A 20,194-nucleotide genomic window follows, 5' to 3' on the forward strand; every position below is an offset into this window, starting at 1 on the left:
GTATGTATGTATGTATATCATTTGGTAAAATCGTGAAGATTGTGCTCTCTTTCTTTTTCTTTGAAGGTTTGCCACGTGTAAGGTGCTGAGTCCTCCACGCGTCAGTGTCACGCAGAGCTGCAGTCGTCGCAAACCACACACACAAACATCCCTCCCATCAATCACTCAAATAACATACTCACTCCTCACAACAACAATCTCTCTCTCTCTCTCTCTCTCTCTCTCTCTCTCTGCCAAACCCTAATCCTTCGCTAAGTTCTTCTTCTTCTTCTTCTTCTTCTTCTTCTTCTGCTATATACATACATACATACAATTATTATTATTATTATACGCTATATATACCCTCTCTCTCTCTCTCTCTCTCTCTCTCTGCCAAACCCTAATCCTAATCATATACATATATACATACACATACATACTGCAGACCTACGACTCTTCACCTTCACCTTCCCCCCCCCCCCCCAATCACTCCATTCCATTCCTTTCCTTTCTCCTTTTTCCGCTCTCTCTGCCATTCCTCATCACATCTCCCTCTCTCTCTCTCTCTCTCTGTTCTCCTCCTCCCGTTCCCGTTCCCGTTCCCCTCCCCGCCGTTCTTCTCACCATCAATCGCCGCCCTGCACCACCCCCACCCACCTCATCCTCCTTCTTTTCTTCCTTCTTCTCTCATCGCCTCACCAACTTCTGCATCCTCCTCGTTCATCCTCTCTCTGAGGATGGTTGTTGCGAAGTACAGTAAGATTCCCTCATCCCTTCCCATCATCATCAACAATAACAACAACAACAACAACAAGAGCCACAGCCACAGCCACAGCCACAGCGAGGCCACTAAGACGATCGACCACAACACTACCATCAACTTATTCGCTGGCTACATATTTGTTTGCAGTAACGATACTCTTCCAGATCTCAAGCGAAGAATTTTTGGTCAGCTCTCTGCCCCATTCAAATCCTTTGTTTCTTTATTGCAAGAACTTTTATGTCCATGATTGATGAACTCCTTATAGACTTGAAACGGTGAGTGATAATGACTGGCTATGGCAAGATCAACGGAAACGGAGCGATTAATATAAATGTATCGATTTCCTCTGCTGATTACGCTGCATAATGTTACATTCCATTTTTGTTCACTTTTGCTAATAGCAGAAGGAAGTCGTTAGAAAAGAGTATCTATTTACATAATCCAAGAAAGATATCAACTCATTTGCTAAACTAACTTGACGTTGTGGGGGGAGACAGAGAGAGAGACAGAGAGAGAGAGAGAGAGAGAGAGAGAGAGAGAGAGAGAGAGAGAGAGAGGGTAAATCTGAAGATTTTTCTTGCTTCTGAGCCCCCACCATCGCATTTTCTTAGGTTGCTTGGTTTACAAAGGTCAACCTGTTGACCAGTTAAATGTTTAGCGAAACATTTGATTTTCTCCTTGTTTTTCATTGTTTAGGATTACCCGCCCATCATGCAGAGTCGGTGCGAGCCATCAGAAAAGGGATGCCACTGTTCTTATTCAATTATTCAAGCAGATGTTTATGTGGCGTATTCGAGGTATTGTTCTTTCCTAAACCATTCTTTTTCAAGTTCTATTTACTTATTACTGAATATTTCTAATTCTTTTCCAAGTTTTTTGAGGTCAATCTTCTTTTAAAATTCATTATACTCTTAACAAGATATCATTTTGATTGCTAATGTCCTTTTATGTAAAATCTCCAGGCTGCAAGTGATGGTGGATTCAATATAGATCCTCATGCTTGGGAAAATGCTGACCAGACAAGATCGCGTAAGTCACCAGTGTCAAGGTACCCTGCTCAGGTAGATTTTTGTTTGTGTATTTTGAGTTATTCTCTTTCATTATCCATGATTTGTATGCTTGAGTTATGGCAGTTGATGTTACATGATTAGTCATACTTATCATGGCATCTAGCATCCATTATGTGCTTAACGTCATTACACTTGTTTGATTAACATAGGCATGTGTCATTAACATCATCACTTATGTTTGCTTGATACCGGGCTATATGATTAATGCCAAGATTGTTACATGATTAGTCATACTTATCATGGGATCTAACATCCATTATGTGCTTAACGTTATTACACTTGTTTGATTAACATGGGCATGTGTCATTAACATCATTACTTATGTTTGCTTGATGCCGGGCTATATGATTAATACCAAGATTGTGCATGATACTCAATCATTAGATTCACATCTCCCATCAGTACTTCTGGTTAGCCTAATATAAACATCTGAATGTTGGATTAACATGAACACCCGAATGTTGGATTACAGGTGAAAGTACGCCTGCGATTTCAGAGGCCACCATTAGACGAAGAGACTTTTCGGCCTCTTCTCGAGCACTTCGAAGGTCGCAAGTTCAGATTGGAACTGACAGACCACCAGGCAAATCTTATTATTATATTGTGATTATCTTGGCATTTCTTAATATTCACATCAAGGTTATATATGTTGCTTTATGATATTTGACATGGTTTTGTGACTGGACAGGTACAACAACTCCTTAAGTTGTTTCGAGTTCCTGATACAGAGTTCTTTGGTGAGAAAGTGAGGGTATATTCCAATCCCATAGGTGATCCAGATTCACCTTTCTCTGCTTTCAAATCTGATTCAGATTGTCACAGTGAGTGTTCAAGCAAAGGAACCTACACTGGGGAGGATGAGTGTGGGGCTGAAGAAGCTCCCTCAGAAGACAGAGTCCTCACCGACAATAAGCAACTATGTTTTGCACAATTTGATGATAATAATCATTTCTTGAGTGAGAGTTTGAATAGGATTGTATTGAACGTTGGGAATTTGAATCACAGTGAGATTCCAGAAGAAAGTCTTAATATGATGGTTTATGGTGCAATTCAAATTCCAGATTCAGAGAAATCTTTTGAACCCAATGAAAGTCACATGCTTTGCTTGAATGTGAACAGTCCTGCTGTTAGCAGTGTTTCTGTTGATTCCAGTCACAATGTTTCATATCTTCCTGTGGGCATGGACATGTATAATAATAGTAATGCATGTATGGTACCTGCACAAATTCAGCCTACATTTTGTGAAAGCATGATTTATATCCCTATATATCCTTCCAGAGAGTTCATGGGTCAATCTTCGCATGTGATGCACAAGAAAGTAAGCAGAATAGAAGAAAGCAAACAGTTTTCTGGTTCATGCATCTCTACAAAACAGTGCACTGATGATGTTAGTGATGAGAAAATAAGGCACTTTCCTCTAGAACCTGTAAGGGTATTGTCGCCGTTCCTTTTGTCACCAAATTTGCACTTCATTACTTCTCGACAGCCCTTGATGGATCACATTGAGGAACCAGAAAGAATTCAGACTAGTCATGTTCCAACCATTTTGATGCCTTCCATGCCAAGAATTGTGCCTATGATTGACTTTGAGTTACTTCACTTTCAGATATTGCAATTTGCCAGATTGACTCGGCCATCTTTAGAGACACTGCTTTATGTGGAATCTGCAATAGATTCTATCAGATCTTGTGTCAAGAAGCTGTGGCCTAATGCTGATGCGGAGGTTAGTCTCTTATGTTCGCATTTTACTGCAGCTAAAGTAAAAATTTTACGTCATGATTTACGAGCTCACTTTTCTTATTTCTTCATATTGATCTTGAAAACTTGTGACACCTGTATTGCAGGTGTTTGGTTCCTTTGCTACTGGTTTGTGTTTGCAACATAGTGATATTGACATAGCAATTGTGGATGCTCCTTTCTTACCAACAATGGTCAACATGTCTATGTCACACGCTTCATCTTTTCTATTGAGGGAACTTGGATCATACTTAAAACCCTTGGAATGGTGTGAGAGCTATAATGTGGTAGCCATGGCATCAGTACCTGTGCTGAAATGTCAATATCAGCCCATTGCTAATTCTCAGATAGCAGATTCTTCACTGCATGTACAATCAATTTCCATTGACATTACAATTGGTGGAATAATGGGCACCACTTATAAGTGGAATCAATCACATAGAATTGGTGGACGTGTGAACCAGCATACTGGAGGTGCCGCTCGTGAATATGTCCTTGAGAAAATCCAAGAGTTACCTGCTCTAGCACCACTTGTAAGTTATCATTGGAAAATAAAACATTGATTGTTTATCAAATTTTGAACCATATAAATTTATTTATAGCTTCTTAGTTTTGTTTTTTCTTGCATTCTTGCTTTGTACATGCAGGTGTTTCTGTTGAAGTCATTTCTGCACCATAAGGGTCTCAGTAATGTTTATTTGGGTGGTCTCGGATCCTTCTCCCTGACTCTACTGGTTACATTTTTCTTGGAAGTAGGTTTTCTGTTCTTTTGGTTCTCTTTTCCACATGTTTATTTGAATGACCTGGATTATGCTCTTGCAGCATGTGGATTTTCCTGTTATACCCTGCTTCTCATCAAAGGATTTAGAGATGGATAACCTGAAAAGTGGGATGAACTACAAATCTACACTTGGTGAATATTCCATTAGGAGAGCAGCAAAAACTATTGAGAGCATCTTAGCACTCTGGGAGTCTTCTTCATCGCATTGCTTGGGAAATTTACTTGTGGAGTTTCTTAAAATGTTTGCTTATGAAGATTTATCCAGCCAAAAAATTTTCTTGAAGGTAAAAAGATTGCTTTGTTTTAGAAAAGATTATAGAGATGGTTCCTTTATGTTATTTTAGGAAGTGAATATACATTTGATGTTTCCATTTGTATTTTCTGTGCATGAAGTTTGATGTGTCATTGAACAACTTGTGTTATTTAAAGGGGCTTGATGGCCATCCTGGTGGGAAATGTAGACGTCGGAATCGACACATACCATTGTGGATAGATGACCCTCTACGCCCTGGTGTTAATGTAGGTGCTGGCTCATTCGGCGTGTGTCATGTACAGGTAAATCCTTTTTTTATCCATTAAAAAAAGGAAAGATGTTTTGGCTGATTTATTTTACTATTAGGAAAGAACGAGAGGATGTACATTATTTCAAACATTACGATCACATCTTTTTGCAGGACTCGTTTCGTGAAATGTTGCAGGTTCTTTCCTACGGGCAGTTTCCTGGAACACACCTAGATTTCAGCAAGATGGGTTGTCAAGACACCTATGTTTAGGCAACTGCATCAGTTAAAGCCAATTACTTCTTCTTCAAGCTGATATGAGAAGTTTTGCAGTATTTCTTCTTTTTGAATTCTGCATTCAGTAACCTGAAAGAAATGATCTCTAATGGCATGAAGTTTAGTAGAAATGTTCTGGTTCTGGTTCTGGTTCTGGCCTTTTGTTATAGAGGAACTGATTATGGAGCCAGATATGAAAGGAGTACTTAAGGAAAGTAGTGGATAATTCCATTACCACATGTTGTACAGTCACAATGTTTATTCCAACACTCTTAAGAGGTTAATTGTCTCTGAGAGGTTCAGCAGAAGCAGTTTTGTTTGTTTTTTTTTAAATTCTTACGGACAGTCAAGTCAGTCAGAAAGAGTTCAATGTAAATCTGTACAGAGGATTGTAGAGTGTGCATATAACACATCTCACCTTGTCTATTTTTACTAGCTCAAGGCAAGCTAGTATAATAGCATTGATTGAGAACTTACAGGACATTTTCTTTTCTATGACCTAAAACAATTTTGGGGTTGAAATTGAATACGAGCTTTCCCAGGCTGATACAGATCTTAGTCAGCAGCAACATGGCAAAGTGTTAGTCCTCTTATTCCTGGTTAACATCTTATGAAGATATTCATCAGCAGCAACATGGCAAAGTGTTAGTCCTCTTATTCCTGGTTAACATCTTATGAAGATATATATAGATAATAGATGTATATTCCAGCTTGGAATGGCTTTTCATGTAAATGAGATTATCATAGTTGAGAAAAAAACTCAACTTGACACAAGAAATGCTCTTGTGACATTGAAACAAATTTGTGCATAGAATTGGACAGGTTATGCAGATGATGCTCTACATATTTTGTGAGGTGGCAATGTGCCCCAAGTGAAGTTGTCTTATCTAACTTGTGCATGGAGTTGGATAAGTTATGCAGATGATGCGCTATGTATTCTGTGACGTGTGCATGTGCCTCAAGCAAAGTGCTCTTTCTGTGGTAAAGACACAAGCTCAGTAGAATCAACGGGAAAACAGTTCATTGTAAAGAGCAACAACACTTACAATGAACAGATCATTGTGAAGTGAAAGGATAGATGCTCAAGCATGTGGAAGGTGCAAAATTTATCCAATGGAAATCAATATGGCATCTAGGAAAATTTAACCGAATGTATTCAACATAGCCTGTGGCATTCATTAATTGATTGTATTTCAGCATATCCTCAGTTGAAGTTCAGGGTAGCCTGTGTGGGAAATATTTGAGGTTTGCCTTGTTTCAATAGTGTAAGAAATTGTGGACACTGATTCTTGTAATTAATTAAAGCTCTAGACAGACTAGAACTGAATAAATAAAATATCAAATGTAGTCATCAGATTATACATTTCTCTTTTTGAAATTCTGGTAGACATTTGTATGGTATGTGCAAGCACACATCCGTATACGCATCTGCACACGCACACGCACACGCACATGTGATTGTTTGAATGATGTGTGCATTATAATTTTTTGTATTCATGGTATATGTGATTTAAACTTATCATGGAATTTAGGTTTTTGTAAACAGTTTTTTGCACTTCTTATTTGTGAGATTGGAATGTGAACTTTCAATTCTCGTGAATAATTCTGATGGATTGCTAAAAGCATATCTTATTTACAGTTTCAAAGATCCTTAGGCCTGTTGAATTTTTTGATGTTGCACAATAGTGCACAATGCTAATGAATGAGTAATGAACTTACTGTTTTCTTGTTAGTGATGGAATTGCAATGCTTTATTTGAAATAATTTGATTTCAACACTGATTAGTATAATGGAGGGGAAAGCTTTGGGGAATAGTTAAACCCACGAGGACATGGATTTATAGTGCAGGGTGGTAGCATGTTCCAATGTGATGGGGTGAGACTTGGCACAAATTCTGAAATTTTTGAGGAGATTTGGCTTATGGTGGCATGTTTATTGGTTTGGCACATTTGGATCAGGCGTTGTAAGTTTGTTTTTCAACAGCAAAAGCTCTCATGTGGGGGGAGGTGATGTTAAATATCTAGTTTTGAGCTTGTAGCTTAGTTGTGTGGATGGTATGTCTCGGTTTAGGGAAAATTGGATGAAGCAAAAAGGTCTAGGTCAAAGTTCTTGCTGAAATGGGGTTGTTCTCCCATGATGGTCAAATCTTCGTCGAAGCCTAAGTGGAATTACCAGGTGCCTAGGTGGCTGTTTCGTTGATGGCTCCCAATATTGTACATGGGTTGTAATTATGTATGTATAGCTAAAACACAAGTGGGTTACTATAGTCATGTTACCCGAATAACTTTGTTATAAAAGAGTTAGTTGGGAAAAATAGAGTCGACGTACAATGGGTTTTATTTCAATTTTGTTGGAGTTAATGGTCGTGTGAGTTTTTGTTGTTTTTGTTTGATAGTTTTGGAGTTGTTCCTCCGAGTTGTATATGTTGATCCTACTGTGGATTTGGGTAAACTTTGTTGTATTCTATTTGCTAACTAGTGTTTTTTGGTAAAAAAAATTTAAAAAATGGCATTATAGTATTGTTAATTCCCACTTTTACTCAAATATTAACTATAGAGTAAATATTATGTTTTATGCTGACAAAAATGTGTTGCAATTGAATGGCAAGATGGTTGTAGTGGAAAAGGATGAGTGAAGATGGTGGCGGAGGCGGAAGCAAGGTTTCATGAGGGTTTGAGGAGAGTGGATTTTCTGGTTTTTGTAGGTACAGGACTCGGGCGATGAATGGCAAGATGGTTGTAGTGGAAAATGAAGCTGATTTAATTTTGGAAGGATGAGGGAAGATGGTGGTGGAGGTAGAAGCAAGGTTTCATGAGGGTTTCAGGAGAGTGGATTCATTCTGGTTTTTGTAGGTATAGGACACGGGTGATGAATGGCAAGAGGATCTTTATGCAAAATGGAGAGATAGTTGATGTGGAAGTTTTTGAAGCAGTCTTATTTACTTTTAGTTTTCATAATGATGAGTGAAGATGGTGGCGGAGGTAGAAGCAATATTTTATGAGGGTGAGGAGAGTGGATTAATTCTGTTTTGTGTATGTACAAGAAATTGCTGAAAATAGAGAGATACAAGACTCGGGCAATGACTGGCAAGATGGATGTTGTGGAAAAGGAAGCTGATTTATTTTTGAAAGGATGAGTGAGGATGTTGTCGAGGGTTGAAGCAAAATGTCATGAGTGGATGAGGACAACTAATTTTTTCTTTGTTGTCTATACAAGAATTTCATGGAAAATGGAGAGATGGCTGATGTGGAAATATCTTGAAGCACACTTTTTTTTTAGTTTATACAACGATGAGCAAAGATGGTGGCGGAGGCAAAAGCAAATTTTCATGAGGGTCTAAGGAGATTGGATTGAGTAGAGAACTAGTATTTTCATATGGTAGGTTCATTTGGATCATTTGGATATGATGAACTCTTACATGTAGCAGCGATCAAGGAATCATTGTGAAAGAAGATATATCACTACATGTTGAATACGATGGAATTGATGCTCGAGGCTTTGGCATGGCATCAACATTACTTGGTGATATGGACGTTGGTAGGGCAACAATATTACTTAGGGAGAAGTTCACCGATATTATCTTGTATCTTGCCTTTATCTTTATCTAGAAAGATTGGCTGCACAATATTCATTGTAATGTTGGATTATCTTGTATCTTGCCTTTGGCTACTTTAATCTTAATATTAATGGAGGATGATTTTTATGAAAAAAAAAAGTGTTGCAATTTATTCCCATAAGAGTTGAGGATAATGATATTCACCGTTCTTATTCTGGCACTTGCTAATGGATATAGGTTCTCATATTTGTTTTCGTACTCTTTGCAATTCTATGATTGTGCAAATTTAAGATGGCTTGATTTTAAATATTATTGACCAAGAAAATTTGGTTTTTATTTAGATGAAAGAAAGTTGGTGTTGGGTTGATGATTCTCACTCAAACATTACAAACACCATCTATTTGTGGTTAGGCATGGAAACTCCTAACTTAATTTGTCCGACCAAAACCCAAATAAGACTTTGGGAAAGTCACCCTTGTTGATAAGAAATGGTTTATTACATGGAGTAAGAAACTAAAGTATTTCCATTAGTTTCTTTTGTTTTGATAAGAAAAAGCACACTATTATGCATGCCATGATGGGCTGACTTATGCCCACGTTGAATATCTGCTTCTAGTTGATTAGGTTTGCTCGTTTCTATTGTAAAAAAGAACTAGGAAATTTCATTTAAATGACAATTCAATTACACTACAACCTTTATAATACAAGGTCCAATAATTTACAAAAGCCAACCAAATTGTTAGCAGCCACTTTTGGATCAATGTCATGGGGTTCAATGCGTGTGTATTGTTTGATTGTTATTGTTCATTTGATTCCAATACATGCATAATGCTCTCACCCTACACAATTAGGCTATAGTGAATGTATGTTGTTAGATCATTGGTGTTCATAGAATGGCTGAAGGCAAAGAGCTTTTTGTTGTAGCCCTTGTTCCATTTTGTCTTATCATTGTGTATCTACAATGGGCATGGCATGTATGTCCCTTATTTCTCCCAAAAACAATTACAATATTGTGGAGGCTATTAGTGTTGTCTTTTGTGTCCTTGGTTTTAAGCATATTTTCTTTCAAATGTTGTCATTTATTGTTACATCGATCAATTTCATGATAATTGACAAGTGGAAAACTTTTTTCAACTCCCATTTTGAAATGTCTTCAATCTGAAAAAGATCAAATCCAAATTTTCATATGTATGGGAAAGGTTATTGACATGCCCTCTTTAGAAGGCAAAGAATGGGTTGGAATAATAAAACTAGTGATAATTAGCCCTCCTTAGTAAATAAGAGCTAAGTCTTGTTCAAAACTTGTTTATTGGTCCATTTAGTAAAGAGGCCCAAGATTATGTGAGGAAGTACACAATAAAGCAAAATCCATGGAAGCCATAGATGTTCATGAACCATACTGACATGAGTCCCTACATAAAAGGTTGCAAAAAAAGTTATCATTTCACATGAGTTGTTGATATCACGTTAACTAAGATAAGAGTCCTTTTACTCTAACCTCTAACATGGTCAAAGTTGTTTGATTTGGCAGAGATAGTTTATTGCGACAATGCGACTACTTCAGGAGATCGCACCACTCCCGAGAAAGAAGACCAATCCTGAAGTTGATCGTACTTATAGCCGGCCCAACCCTTATAGCCAAAATATATTGCCGACCTTATACATGATGTCGTACTCCATTGTCTCACGAAAGTACTTGAGTACTCACTTTGCACAATCAAGATGTATGTCCCCAGGTTTCTGTCACATTCTAGACTCGAACCTCTGACTTTTAACACACACAGTACATTGTGTTGTGTTAACCATATGGAAGCTCTTGTGAACTATCCACATTCGATTGTGAACTTGTATATATTGTAGAGTCTAGTGTATAGTACATTCGAGAATATTCTAGTCGTTAGTATATTCTAGAATTATTCTGTGGTATATTCTAAACGGGTATATTCTCGAGTATATTCTAGAGATATTCAATATTGGAAATTGTATAAATACTTGTAACATCCTTGGTTCCTTTCAAGGGATTCAACACCAGTCATTGACACATCAATCTATTATTCTCGTTTCGCCTCATCTTTGTCTCCTTGATCTTTATTTCTGTCTTCATGCCCTCATGTCGCTCACAACATCTAGAGTTCCTAACCTCGTCACATCTAGCTTCAAGTTCATCTATCGCTCATAGCCCCATCATCTGTGCTCTATCCTAGTCCACGCTTGGTGTGTCCGTGACAGTTTTTGCATAAATTGGCTAAGTAGACCGATTAAATAACTCAGGTCGGGTCAGGTAATGGTTAGATAGATTAAGCTGCCAATTAGTTGACGATACTAAGTCGGCACAGAATTTGTTGTTCTTGAATCAACAACGAGCTTGAGATTTCAATCGAGAGGGGTTGACATAGGTGTGCATTCAGTAATCCCGAATTTGTAGAGTTAGTTGAGAATGTAGTGTCGTTGAGAGATCAATATCCCGATTGGTGTCTGAATTACTTCTATACCAAGGAAGTAATGGAGCTCATTCATGTCTTTCATTTCGAATCTGCCAGATAGGAGCGTTTGGGCCTTATTAATGTTGGTGAGATCCTTTCCTCCGATGACCAGATCATCCACATACAAGATGATGACAATCGGGTTGTCCAGCTCGTTTCGGATGTATAGGGAGTTGTCCGATTTCGACATTCAGAAGCTGATTTGGTGAAGATATTGGGTGATCTTCGAATGCCAAGCATGAGGTGCTTGCTTGAGTCCATATAATGGCTTCTTGAGTCGGCAAACTATTGTCAGATGTTTGGTTGATTCGATACCGAGTGGTTGAATCATGAACATCTCCTCTTCTAGTTCGCCTTGTAGGAAGGCGTTCTTCATGTCCATTTGGTGGACGTGCCACCCTTTTGCAGCTGCAAGGGCAATGACTGTCCGAACATTCATCATCTTTGCCACCGGGGCAAAGGTTTCCTTGAAATCAACTTCGTGTGTTCGCTACGAGTTTGTCCTTGAAGCGATTTACCGAGCCGTTAGCATTATATTTTACTTTATATATCCACATGTAGCCGATCGATTTCTCCTGTGGAGAATGGGGGATGAGATCCCATGTGTCAATTTTGCATAGATCCTGCATTTTGTCGTTCATGGCTTCGATCCATCGTGGATCCTTGGCAGCCTCAAAAAATGTTTTTGGTTCTTAGACAGTCGTCGCCTTCATCATAAAGGCATAATGGTATGCCATATACTCATCTAGCCGAATCGGCTAACCAAGTTTTTCTCTCAGGTGGAGTGATAGAGCTTCTGACTCCATTTGTCGGATGATTCGGATATCCAGGCCTTCAAACTCACTATCAAGAGAGTGAGTCGACTCATTGTCAATCGATTCCTCGTATTACGACATTTTGGCCTTTCCTTTGTCTAGCTTCGAAGTTGGCCGAGATGTGCTTTGGTAACTTGGGGGCTCTTGTGGTCCACTCAGCCTTGTTGTAAGAGGACTTTCTTCGAACATGTGCTCGAGTTGATCTTTGTTCTCTAGTTCTTTTTTGGCCAATTCCGGGTTGACTAGGGTTGGAGTCGGTGTTGTCTCTAGTTCGTACTAGGATGCCGATTCGTCGAAGACGACGTCCCGACTCACTCGAACTTTTCGGGTAGATGGGTTGTAACATTTGTACCCCTTTTGTTCAAGTGAGTACCCTACGAGGATACATTTCTCCAACTTCAGGTCGAGATTTTGTCGCTTCTCGTTAGAAATATGCACTTAGGCAATCGAGCCGAATATCTAGATATGTGATAGATCCAAGTTCTTTCTGAAAAACTTCTCATGAGGGGTTACATCGTGTACTCCAAAGGTTGTACACCTATTCATGAGGTAGACATCTGTGTTGGCCGCTTCTGCCCAGTACGATTTCGGCGGGTTCTTCTCGTTCATTATTGCTCTTGCCACCTCTACTATATGCTGATTCTTTCGTTCAGCTACTCCATTTTGTTGAGGTGTGTGTCGGCATGAGAATTCTCGTCGAATTCCTTCCTTTCAAAGATATGATGTGAAATCATCCGAGAAATACTCCTTGCCTCCATCCGATCGAAGGCATCAGACATGCTGACTTGTGGCTTTTTCGATGTTCATCCTGGGTTGGACTCAGCCACAAACACAGGTGTCCGTACAGGAACACTCCTCCAAAGGGGTTGTTAGGACATGGATGCTATCCAGTTTTTATCCGATTCCACTCTGACTATCTCTGGATGTCTTCCGGATTACTTATTGTGCAATTAATTAATTATCACACGCGTAAGATTAAGAATTAAAGCACCGAACGACAAGTACAAAAGGACTAATGATTAGGAACAGAAACACGCTTATTTCATATTACTTTCGTTAATCATTACATCGATTCCGGACCCTTTTATAGGCATTTGGTAGGGATTACAAAATGGTGCCTTACCGACTACCGGCTATCAATCGGTGCGGATCCGGATCGGTACAACTATCCGGATCCGTCCGTTCCTATAATATTACTTAACCAATAATTATGCTACTAATCTAATATTATATTTCGACTCATCCCCGTCCGGATCATACTTTAGGCCAACATTCAAGTTCGTTTTTAAACCTTTGGAAGTGTCTGAACACTTCACTCTTCTTCTGCGTAGGATAGATCCAAACATGCTTCGAGAAGTCGTCGATGAACGTGACATAATATCGGCAACCACCGAATGTTGCCGTTTGGGTTGGTCCCCACACATCTAAATGTACTACATACAGGATCCCTTTGCTCACATTCCTCTCTTTCAGGGATGGTTGTCGGTGTTGTTTGCCGAATTGACAGGCTTCACATGCACCTACTATCTCTTTTTCGGTAAATGTAGGGAGTTCGATTACGACTCCTTTCGACTGCATTCCTTTAAGCTTTTGGAGATTGATGTGGCTAATTCGCTTGTGCCACAATTTCAAGTCGGTTTCGACTTTGAGGCCTTTGGCGAACATGACCGACTTCACCTCGTTTGATTCGAGGATGAACATTCGGCCTTCTCTTCGACCATGAGCGACTAATCAACCTTCTTTCTCATTAAAGCACCCCTCATTATTGAATCACACTTGCATGCCTTGTTCGACAATTTAGCCTACTGAGACCAAATTTTTCGTGATGGTTGGGACATGAAGTACATTCTTTAGGTAGGTTTGTTTTCCATCGTTCCCAAATGAGACATTTCCGATATGCCGAATCGAATGGGTTGTGTTGTCTCGGTTTCGACATAGTCGTGTCGATCGGGCATTCTCAACTCTCGGAAACAATTTTCATGGGATGTCACGCGATTGGATGCTCTTGAGTCTACAAACCATACATCGTCTGAGGAAGAGATGTTTGTCGGATGTTGTGCCGACATCGAATGTGCGTTATGCCTCATCATGAACATCCTACCATGATCTTCATAGTCGGAATTCATTGCATAGTTCGTGAGTTGTCGATTGGTCAAAGCCGACTCTTGTTGCTTCTTTCGGCACTCCACTTCATCGTGGCCAAGTTTCCCACAGTACCCACATTCGATTGGGTTGTTGCGATGGCGCGGTCCTGCAGGATGGCTCCCCCTTTTGCCGAACTCCCTAGGATTGTTCCTATCGTCTTGCCATTGGTGGGAGTTGTGTTCTCGGGTCGGCTGACCCTGTCGCCCTCGGCTGGATCAACCTCTATTTCCTCAGCCGAATCTTCTTCTTTCATCCGACTAGGAGTAGAGCATCTGACCATTTGGTGTGTTGCTCCTTTGTCAGGCATGATTTTCCTCTACCAGTAGTATAGATTGAAGGTGGATAAAGGAAGGAGGGTTCTCCCTTACGAGAATGGCCGATCTCATCGTGCCGAATCAAGGTGCCAAGACGCTAAGGTACATTTATTGACCCGAGGGCATCGCACAACTCCTTGATCTTCAAGGTATAGTTGGTGATTGACATATCCCTCTATTGCATGTTATTCAACTCATGTCGGAGTTAGAGCTTTTGTACAGTCGTATTGGCCGCAAAAATCTTCTTGAGATTGCCCCAAGCTTCTTTCGACGTTTTTGCCTCTCGAATATAGCTGAGCATGTGATCATGGACGCATGATGCAAGGCAAATACAACACACGACTTGCGACCTGCTCCCAAACTGGGTAGTCGACGTGTGTTGGGTTGGGTTGCGTTTCATGAGCTCCCTCTATATAGCTCTAGTAACCTTATTCGACAAGGTATTGATGCTTGTACTCCCAAGATGTGAAGTTTGTTCCATCGAGCTTCTTTGTAGGAAGAGTGCTTCTCATCTGAATGTTCATGATGTCGATTTATATGGAGTGAGTTTTCGTTTTGTTGTTCTCTCGATGCGAACTGTGCAGGTTGCTGCTACATCAATCAACCGGTTCTTCGTGAACGTGGATGAGCTTGGATCAGGCTACCAATCGCTCTGATACCATGTTAAGAATGAAAGACGTAGGTGGTGTTGTGCAACGAAAGCAAGTTGTGTGTGTGAGAGAGTGCACATAAGGAAAACAGGGAGAGGTAGGGAGAGATCTTAGAACAAAGATATGATTACATCCAACAGTAACTAAGTTACAAACGGTTGGTATAAATACCAACTAGTCTAGGCAATTGTGCTTTCTACTATTTACAAAACTAGCCTAGTATGTCCTCTGGCTAGTGTGAAACCATTTCATTTGGGAAGTTGAGTTTGATTCTCAACATAGGGACATGTGCCTAAGGATTTTGAGGACTATGGCTTATATTGGTCCAATGTTAACAAAACAACATCCTCAGATCAATATAATATTAGTTAAATATAGCTTCATTAAACAATAACCATTGACTATCTCAATTAACTTTCCACACAATTATAATATTTGAATGAGGCCATTGACTATCTCAAGGATTGGGCGCATGCCATTCTATGCTTGAGGACATGTTTACCTTGGCTCTAAGGAGGCCAACATGGCGTTGCTTGTGAAACTAACACCACATGAATGTAGACAAATAATCCCAACAATTAGGATTGCACACAAGAGAGTAACTGCTAGCTAGCTTTGTATATTCACATAAACCCTATGCCTTGTGTTCAACCAAAATTATAAAAAATTATGTAGGCACAAAGATACTCACATAAAAATGGGTCTATCTATTAGCCTTGTTATTGATCCGCTTGATGTTTTTGTTACACACCATATTCCCTCTATCATCATGCAAATGGACTTATCTGTAGCCAAATTATTACTGTAGACAAGCTTGTACATAAATGCTCTATATTAGTTGAAAAGAGGAAAATGTTTTAATGAGCAATTTGTGAATTTTTAATTTTAACGAGGTTATTTTTTATCATAAAAAGTACCAAAAATGCTAATTCGAGTGACGAAAACAAGGAAAAATTTGCTTCAAAGGGGGAAAAATTTTGTGGGCCTTTTCAAATGCAACTAGGGACGTGACGATCCCTATCGTTGCTAAGGCTAATCCTAATTGGAAATGAAGAGAATTATTGATTGTATTGTAAAGTCCCTTATGCCCACGTAGAGGCTGAATACAGGGGCGCAACAGTCACCACATGTGAGGCCGTCTGGCTGAAACACATATTGAAGGTGTAAAAAGAATAGCGTGCAGAAGCAATAGAAAACCAAACACAGAAAAACGCAGGTTTAATGGAGAGCTTGGATACACACAGTACGCGGGAGAGACCGACAGAGAGAATACACAAAAAAACTCAATTAAAAAATAATACTCAATCTGTACATAGGATGTGCTCAGTGAGCACTTTTATACGAGTCCATATGGACTGACAGAAGTACTGACACGTACTTCAATACTCATAAATGAGCTCTACACTAACTCCAAAAATATATTCCTACAGCCTCGCGGTTTACGCACCGCTACGGCTTCTCGTTGCGCACCGGTTTACGCACCCGGTCCGGCCTAACCGATCCGGTTATTGGCTTGCACAACCGATCTGGCCAATGTTGAGCTTGTATCTCAACACTCCTCCTCAAGCTCAACTTGAGGTTCCATCCGCTCTTCCGGATATATGCTCCGGATCCTTCTGGCTTCACGCCTTGCTCACACTCCTTGACCTGTTCGATTCCGCGCGCCTCGACCCTTCCAGTCGGCTTGCGTGCTCGTGCGGCCCTTCTCAGCTCCGTTGTTGTTGCGGTGTTGGCGCTTCTTCTGCTGCCTTCTCTTCTGCTTGGCCCTCAGTTGATTCCGCGTATCCGAATCAAACATCCGAACCGACTCGGCTTCCTCTGATCGGTTTTCGCTTTCGTCCGAGTTGGCTGTCTCCAGCTTGTCTTCGGTATTCTCACCCTTGACGGCTACGTCTCCCCCATGCTTGGTTGGCTTCGGCTCTTTCTTTTGACTGCTCCCCTTATATCCGCTTTCGGAATCTTCCGCGGATCCGCCTTCGACGTCTTCAGCCGATACGAAATTGAATTCTTCATCCGACCCGGCGTCGCAGTCTTCCGGAACTTCTCTCCTCCTTCCGTGGTCATCATGGACGTCTCTCCCCCTCAAGTTCTGCACGTCGAGGCGACGCAACCCAATCGCACCCGAGAATTGCCGCAATTTGTCCAAACCAAGAGGCTTGGTGAAGGTGTCGGCAGTCTGTCGATCCATCGGAACATACTGAAGTTCGACTTCACGAGAGAGGACACGCTCACGGACGAAATGGTAGTGCACCTCAATGTGCTTAGTCCGGGCGTGGAAGACGAGGTTTTTTGCTAGCTGGATGTTGCTGAGGTTGTTGCAGTAGATTGTCATTGGATCGGATACCTCCACTTGCAGATCCTTAAGTAGCCGCTTCAACCATATGGCTTCGCATGTCGCGACAACCGCTCCTCTATACTCGGCTTCGGTGCTCAACAATGCAACTGTCGGCTACTTCTTGCTACTCCATGCGATCACGACACTCCCAAGAGAGAACGCGAAACCGGACGTGGATCGACGATCGGCGACATTGCCGGCCCAGTCAGCATTGGTGTAGCCGACTAACTGTGGGGCTATACCGGTCCGATATAGTAGCCCCCGGTCCCTAGTGCCACTTACTTACCGTAGTACGCATTGCGCACATTGAAGGTGCTCCGTGGTAGGTCGCGCCATGAACTGACTAATCACCCTGACTGGGTAGCCGAGATCTGGTCGGGTGATGGTCAAGTATATAAGGCTTCTGACTATCTATCGGAACCTCGTTGGGTTGCATACCTTTCCGGAATCGGGGCGAAGCTTGACGGTTCTATCCAGAGAAGTCGAGACGGACTTAAAGTCGGCCATCCCGAATTTGAAGAGCATACTCAGCATGTAATGTCGTTGGCTGATCAGTATGCCTTTGAGGGTGCGGATCACTTCGATCCCGAGGAAGTAATGAAGGTCCCCCAGATCCTTCATGTCGAATGATGCCGCAAATTGGAGCTTCACGCGGTCAATCTCAGCTAGGTCGCCGCCAGTGATGACCAAGTTATCAACATAAAGTAAAATGTTAACCGGCCCGAGTCGACCTTTCCGGATGAACAGTGAGGAGCCCAATTTTGACGTTGCAAAGCCCATCCAACGCAATCGTTGCGTGATCTTCGCGTTCCAGGCACGCATGGCTTGGTTTAGTCCGTAAAGGGACTTCTTCAACTGGCCCATCGCTGAGGTGTTCGTTCTAGAGTGAAATCCGGGGGGCTATACCATGTACACTTGTTTCTCAAGCTCACCTTGCAGGAATGCATTCATTACTGTTGAGAGACAAGCTCAACATTCATGCATAATAGGATGCGTAACCCAGTGCATAGACTGGGTGCGTAAATCGGTACGCACAACCTGGCCGTATCAGTGCGTAAACCGAAAGGCCGTTGGAGAGATATTCCTCGTAAGGAATAATTTTGGGAGTGAGTGCCACAGAGAAAGCGAGTGCTGGAAAAAAGGGCCACAGAGAAAGTGAGTGCTGGAAAAAGTGCGCCGATTCTGACAGATCCGGATCCGACAAGGCCGGCAGAGAGAACCGGCAATACTTGCACTACGCAGAAGGATCGGGAGGATCCAAAACCAGAAAAGCCAGTAAAGGCTAACTCGATGAAGAAGACCACTTCCAAATTGGAGGAAGTATGGTACGTTGATTCCGGTGCGTCAAATCACATGACGAGCCACAAAGAGTGGTTCTCCTTCTTGGAGAAACCAGAACAACCAGGAGTTGTCGAAACCGAGGACGAATGTTCCAACCATCACGAAGAACCTTGTGTCTGCTGGACAGATAGTCGACCAGGGGATGCAGGTTCGGTTTATGCACCTCGGGTGCTTCATCGAGGAAGAGGGCCAGATTATTGCGCAAGGGCGTAAAGACGGGAGGATGTTCATCCTCGACACCAATGATGTAGGCAACGCTTTGTTCGCCAAAGGACAGAAGGTCGAATCGAACATCGACCTGTGGCAGAAGCAGATTGGCCACGTCAATTACCGGAGGCTTCAAGACCTGCAAACGAAACAAGTTGTTTTCGGTTTGCCGAAGTTCAGTGGCCGGAAGGCCCAAATATGTGAAGCTTGCCAACTAGGGAAGCAACACCGACTTCCTTTCCCTGACGAGCGTAACCGGAGCTGGAACAAGCTCGACTTGATACATTCCGATGTATGGGGGCCAGCACAGAATGTTAGTCTTGGCGGGAGTCGATATTTTGTCTCCTTCATCGACGACTATATGCGACACACGTGGATCTACCTCATCGAGAAGAAGTGTGAAGTCTTCGACTGTTGCTGGGACCTCAAAGGGTTCGTGGAAACGGAAATGGAAAGGAAGATCAAGTGCCTGCGGTTGGATGGCGGAAAAGAATATTTTTCCGGCCAATTCAATAGTTATCTGCAGCAAAAAGGAATTCGGAGAGAGTTCAGTTGTAGATACACACTGGAGCAAAACGGTGTGTCCGAAAGGAAGAACCGGTCGATTGTTGACGCAACAAGGGCAATGCTAGAGGAAAAGAGCATGCCCCATTTCTACTGGGTGGAGATGGTCCGGACGGCCGTCTACATCCAAAACTAGATTGGTGACAAGGTGTTCTCGCATGAGCTATATTTCGGGTGCAAGCCGAATTTGAGACACCTTCGGATATTCGGTAGCATTGCATATGTGCATGTGCCGGATGAGAAATAGAGGAAGTTGGATGCAAAGTCGGAGAAATGCATCCTAGTCAGTTACTCGCATGAACAAAAAGGGTATAAATGTTATAACCCCCGAACGAAGCAGGTCCGAGTTAGCCGGGATGTTGAGTTTGATGAGATGACATCATGGTATGCCTTATCGGCTACGACTTCCGACCCCGACCCAATACCAGAGGATGAGGCTAGTGAGCCTGATCTCATTTCGGTTAAGTGGAGCGAATAAGCGGTTGAATCGGGATGACCAGTCGGATGACGAACCAGCGAGTAATGGACACTCTGTTGTGCTCTCCCCGCGCAAGGAACCGAGGAGACGGTTCACGCACAAAGAGAAGGGGAAGAAGAAGATGCCGGAATATGAAACCGGCAACGTTGAGTCGGATTGGGGCGAATCTGACTCCAAAAAGGATGAAGGCAGATCTTTGG

The 20,194-nt window shown here is 41.7% G+C and overlaps 1 protein-coding gene across 1 annotated transcript; it reads left to right on the forward strand.

The window, feature by feature from the left end:
• The first annotated feature begins 701 nt into the window (after positions 1 to 701).
• LOC147853100 (uncharacterized) lies at positions 702 to 6,465 on the forward strand. The gene is made up of 10 exons (XM_087333077.1): positions 702 to 927; positions 1,439 to 1,539; positions 1,705 to 1,803; positions 2,285 to 2,395; positions 2,501 to 3,535; positions 3,657 to 4,082; positions 4,197 to 4,301; positions 4,372 to 4,614; positions 4,760 to 4,885; positions 5,005 to 6,465. The coding sequence occupies exons 1-10, from the start codon at positions 717 to 719 to the stop codon at positions 5,101 to 5,103; spliced, it is 2,556 nt and encodes an 851-aa protein (XP_087189203.1). The 5' UTR covers positions 702 to 716; the 3' UTR covers positions 5,104 to 6,465.
• Positions 6,466 to 20,194: the final 13,729 nt, after the last annotated feature.

The sequence above is a fragment of the Azolla caroliniana genome, unplaced genomic scaffold (assembly GCF_043228905.1).
Source record: "Azolla caroliniana isolate FFs.n. ecotype wild unplaced genomic scaffold, voAzoCaro1.0.p SCAF_17, whole genome shotgun sequence".
NCBI lineage: Eukaryota > Viridiplantae > Streptophyta > Polypodiopsida > Salviniales > Salviniaceae > Azolla > Azolla caroliniana.

Coding starts and splice junctions, on each gene's coding strand:
- LOC147853100 (XM_087333077.1), top strand. CDS start 717: ATGGTTGTTGCGAAGTACAGTAAGATTCCCTCATCCCTTCCCATCATC. Junction 1,540..1,704: donor GTTTATGTGGCGTATTCGAG/GTATTGTTCTTT, acceptor TAAAATCTCCAG/GCTGCAAGTGATGGTGGATT. Junction 4,615..4,759: donor GCCAAAAAATTTTCTTGAAG/GTAAAAAGATTG, acceptor TGTTATTTAAAG/GGGCTTGATGGCCATCCTGG.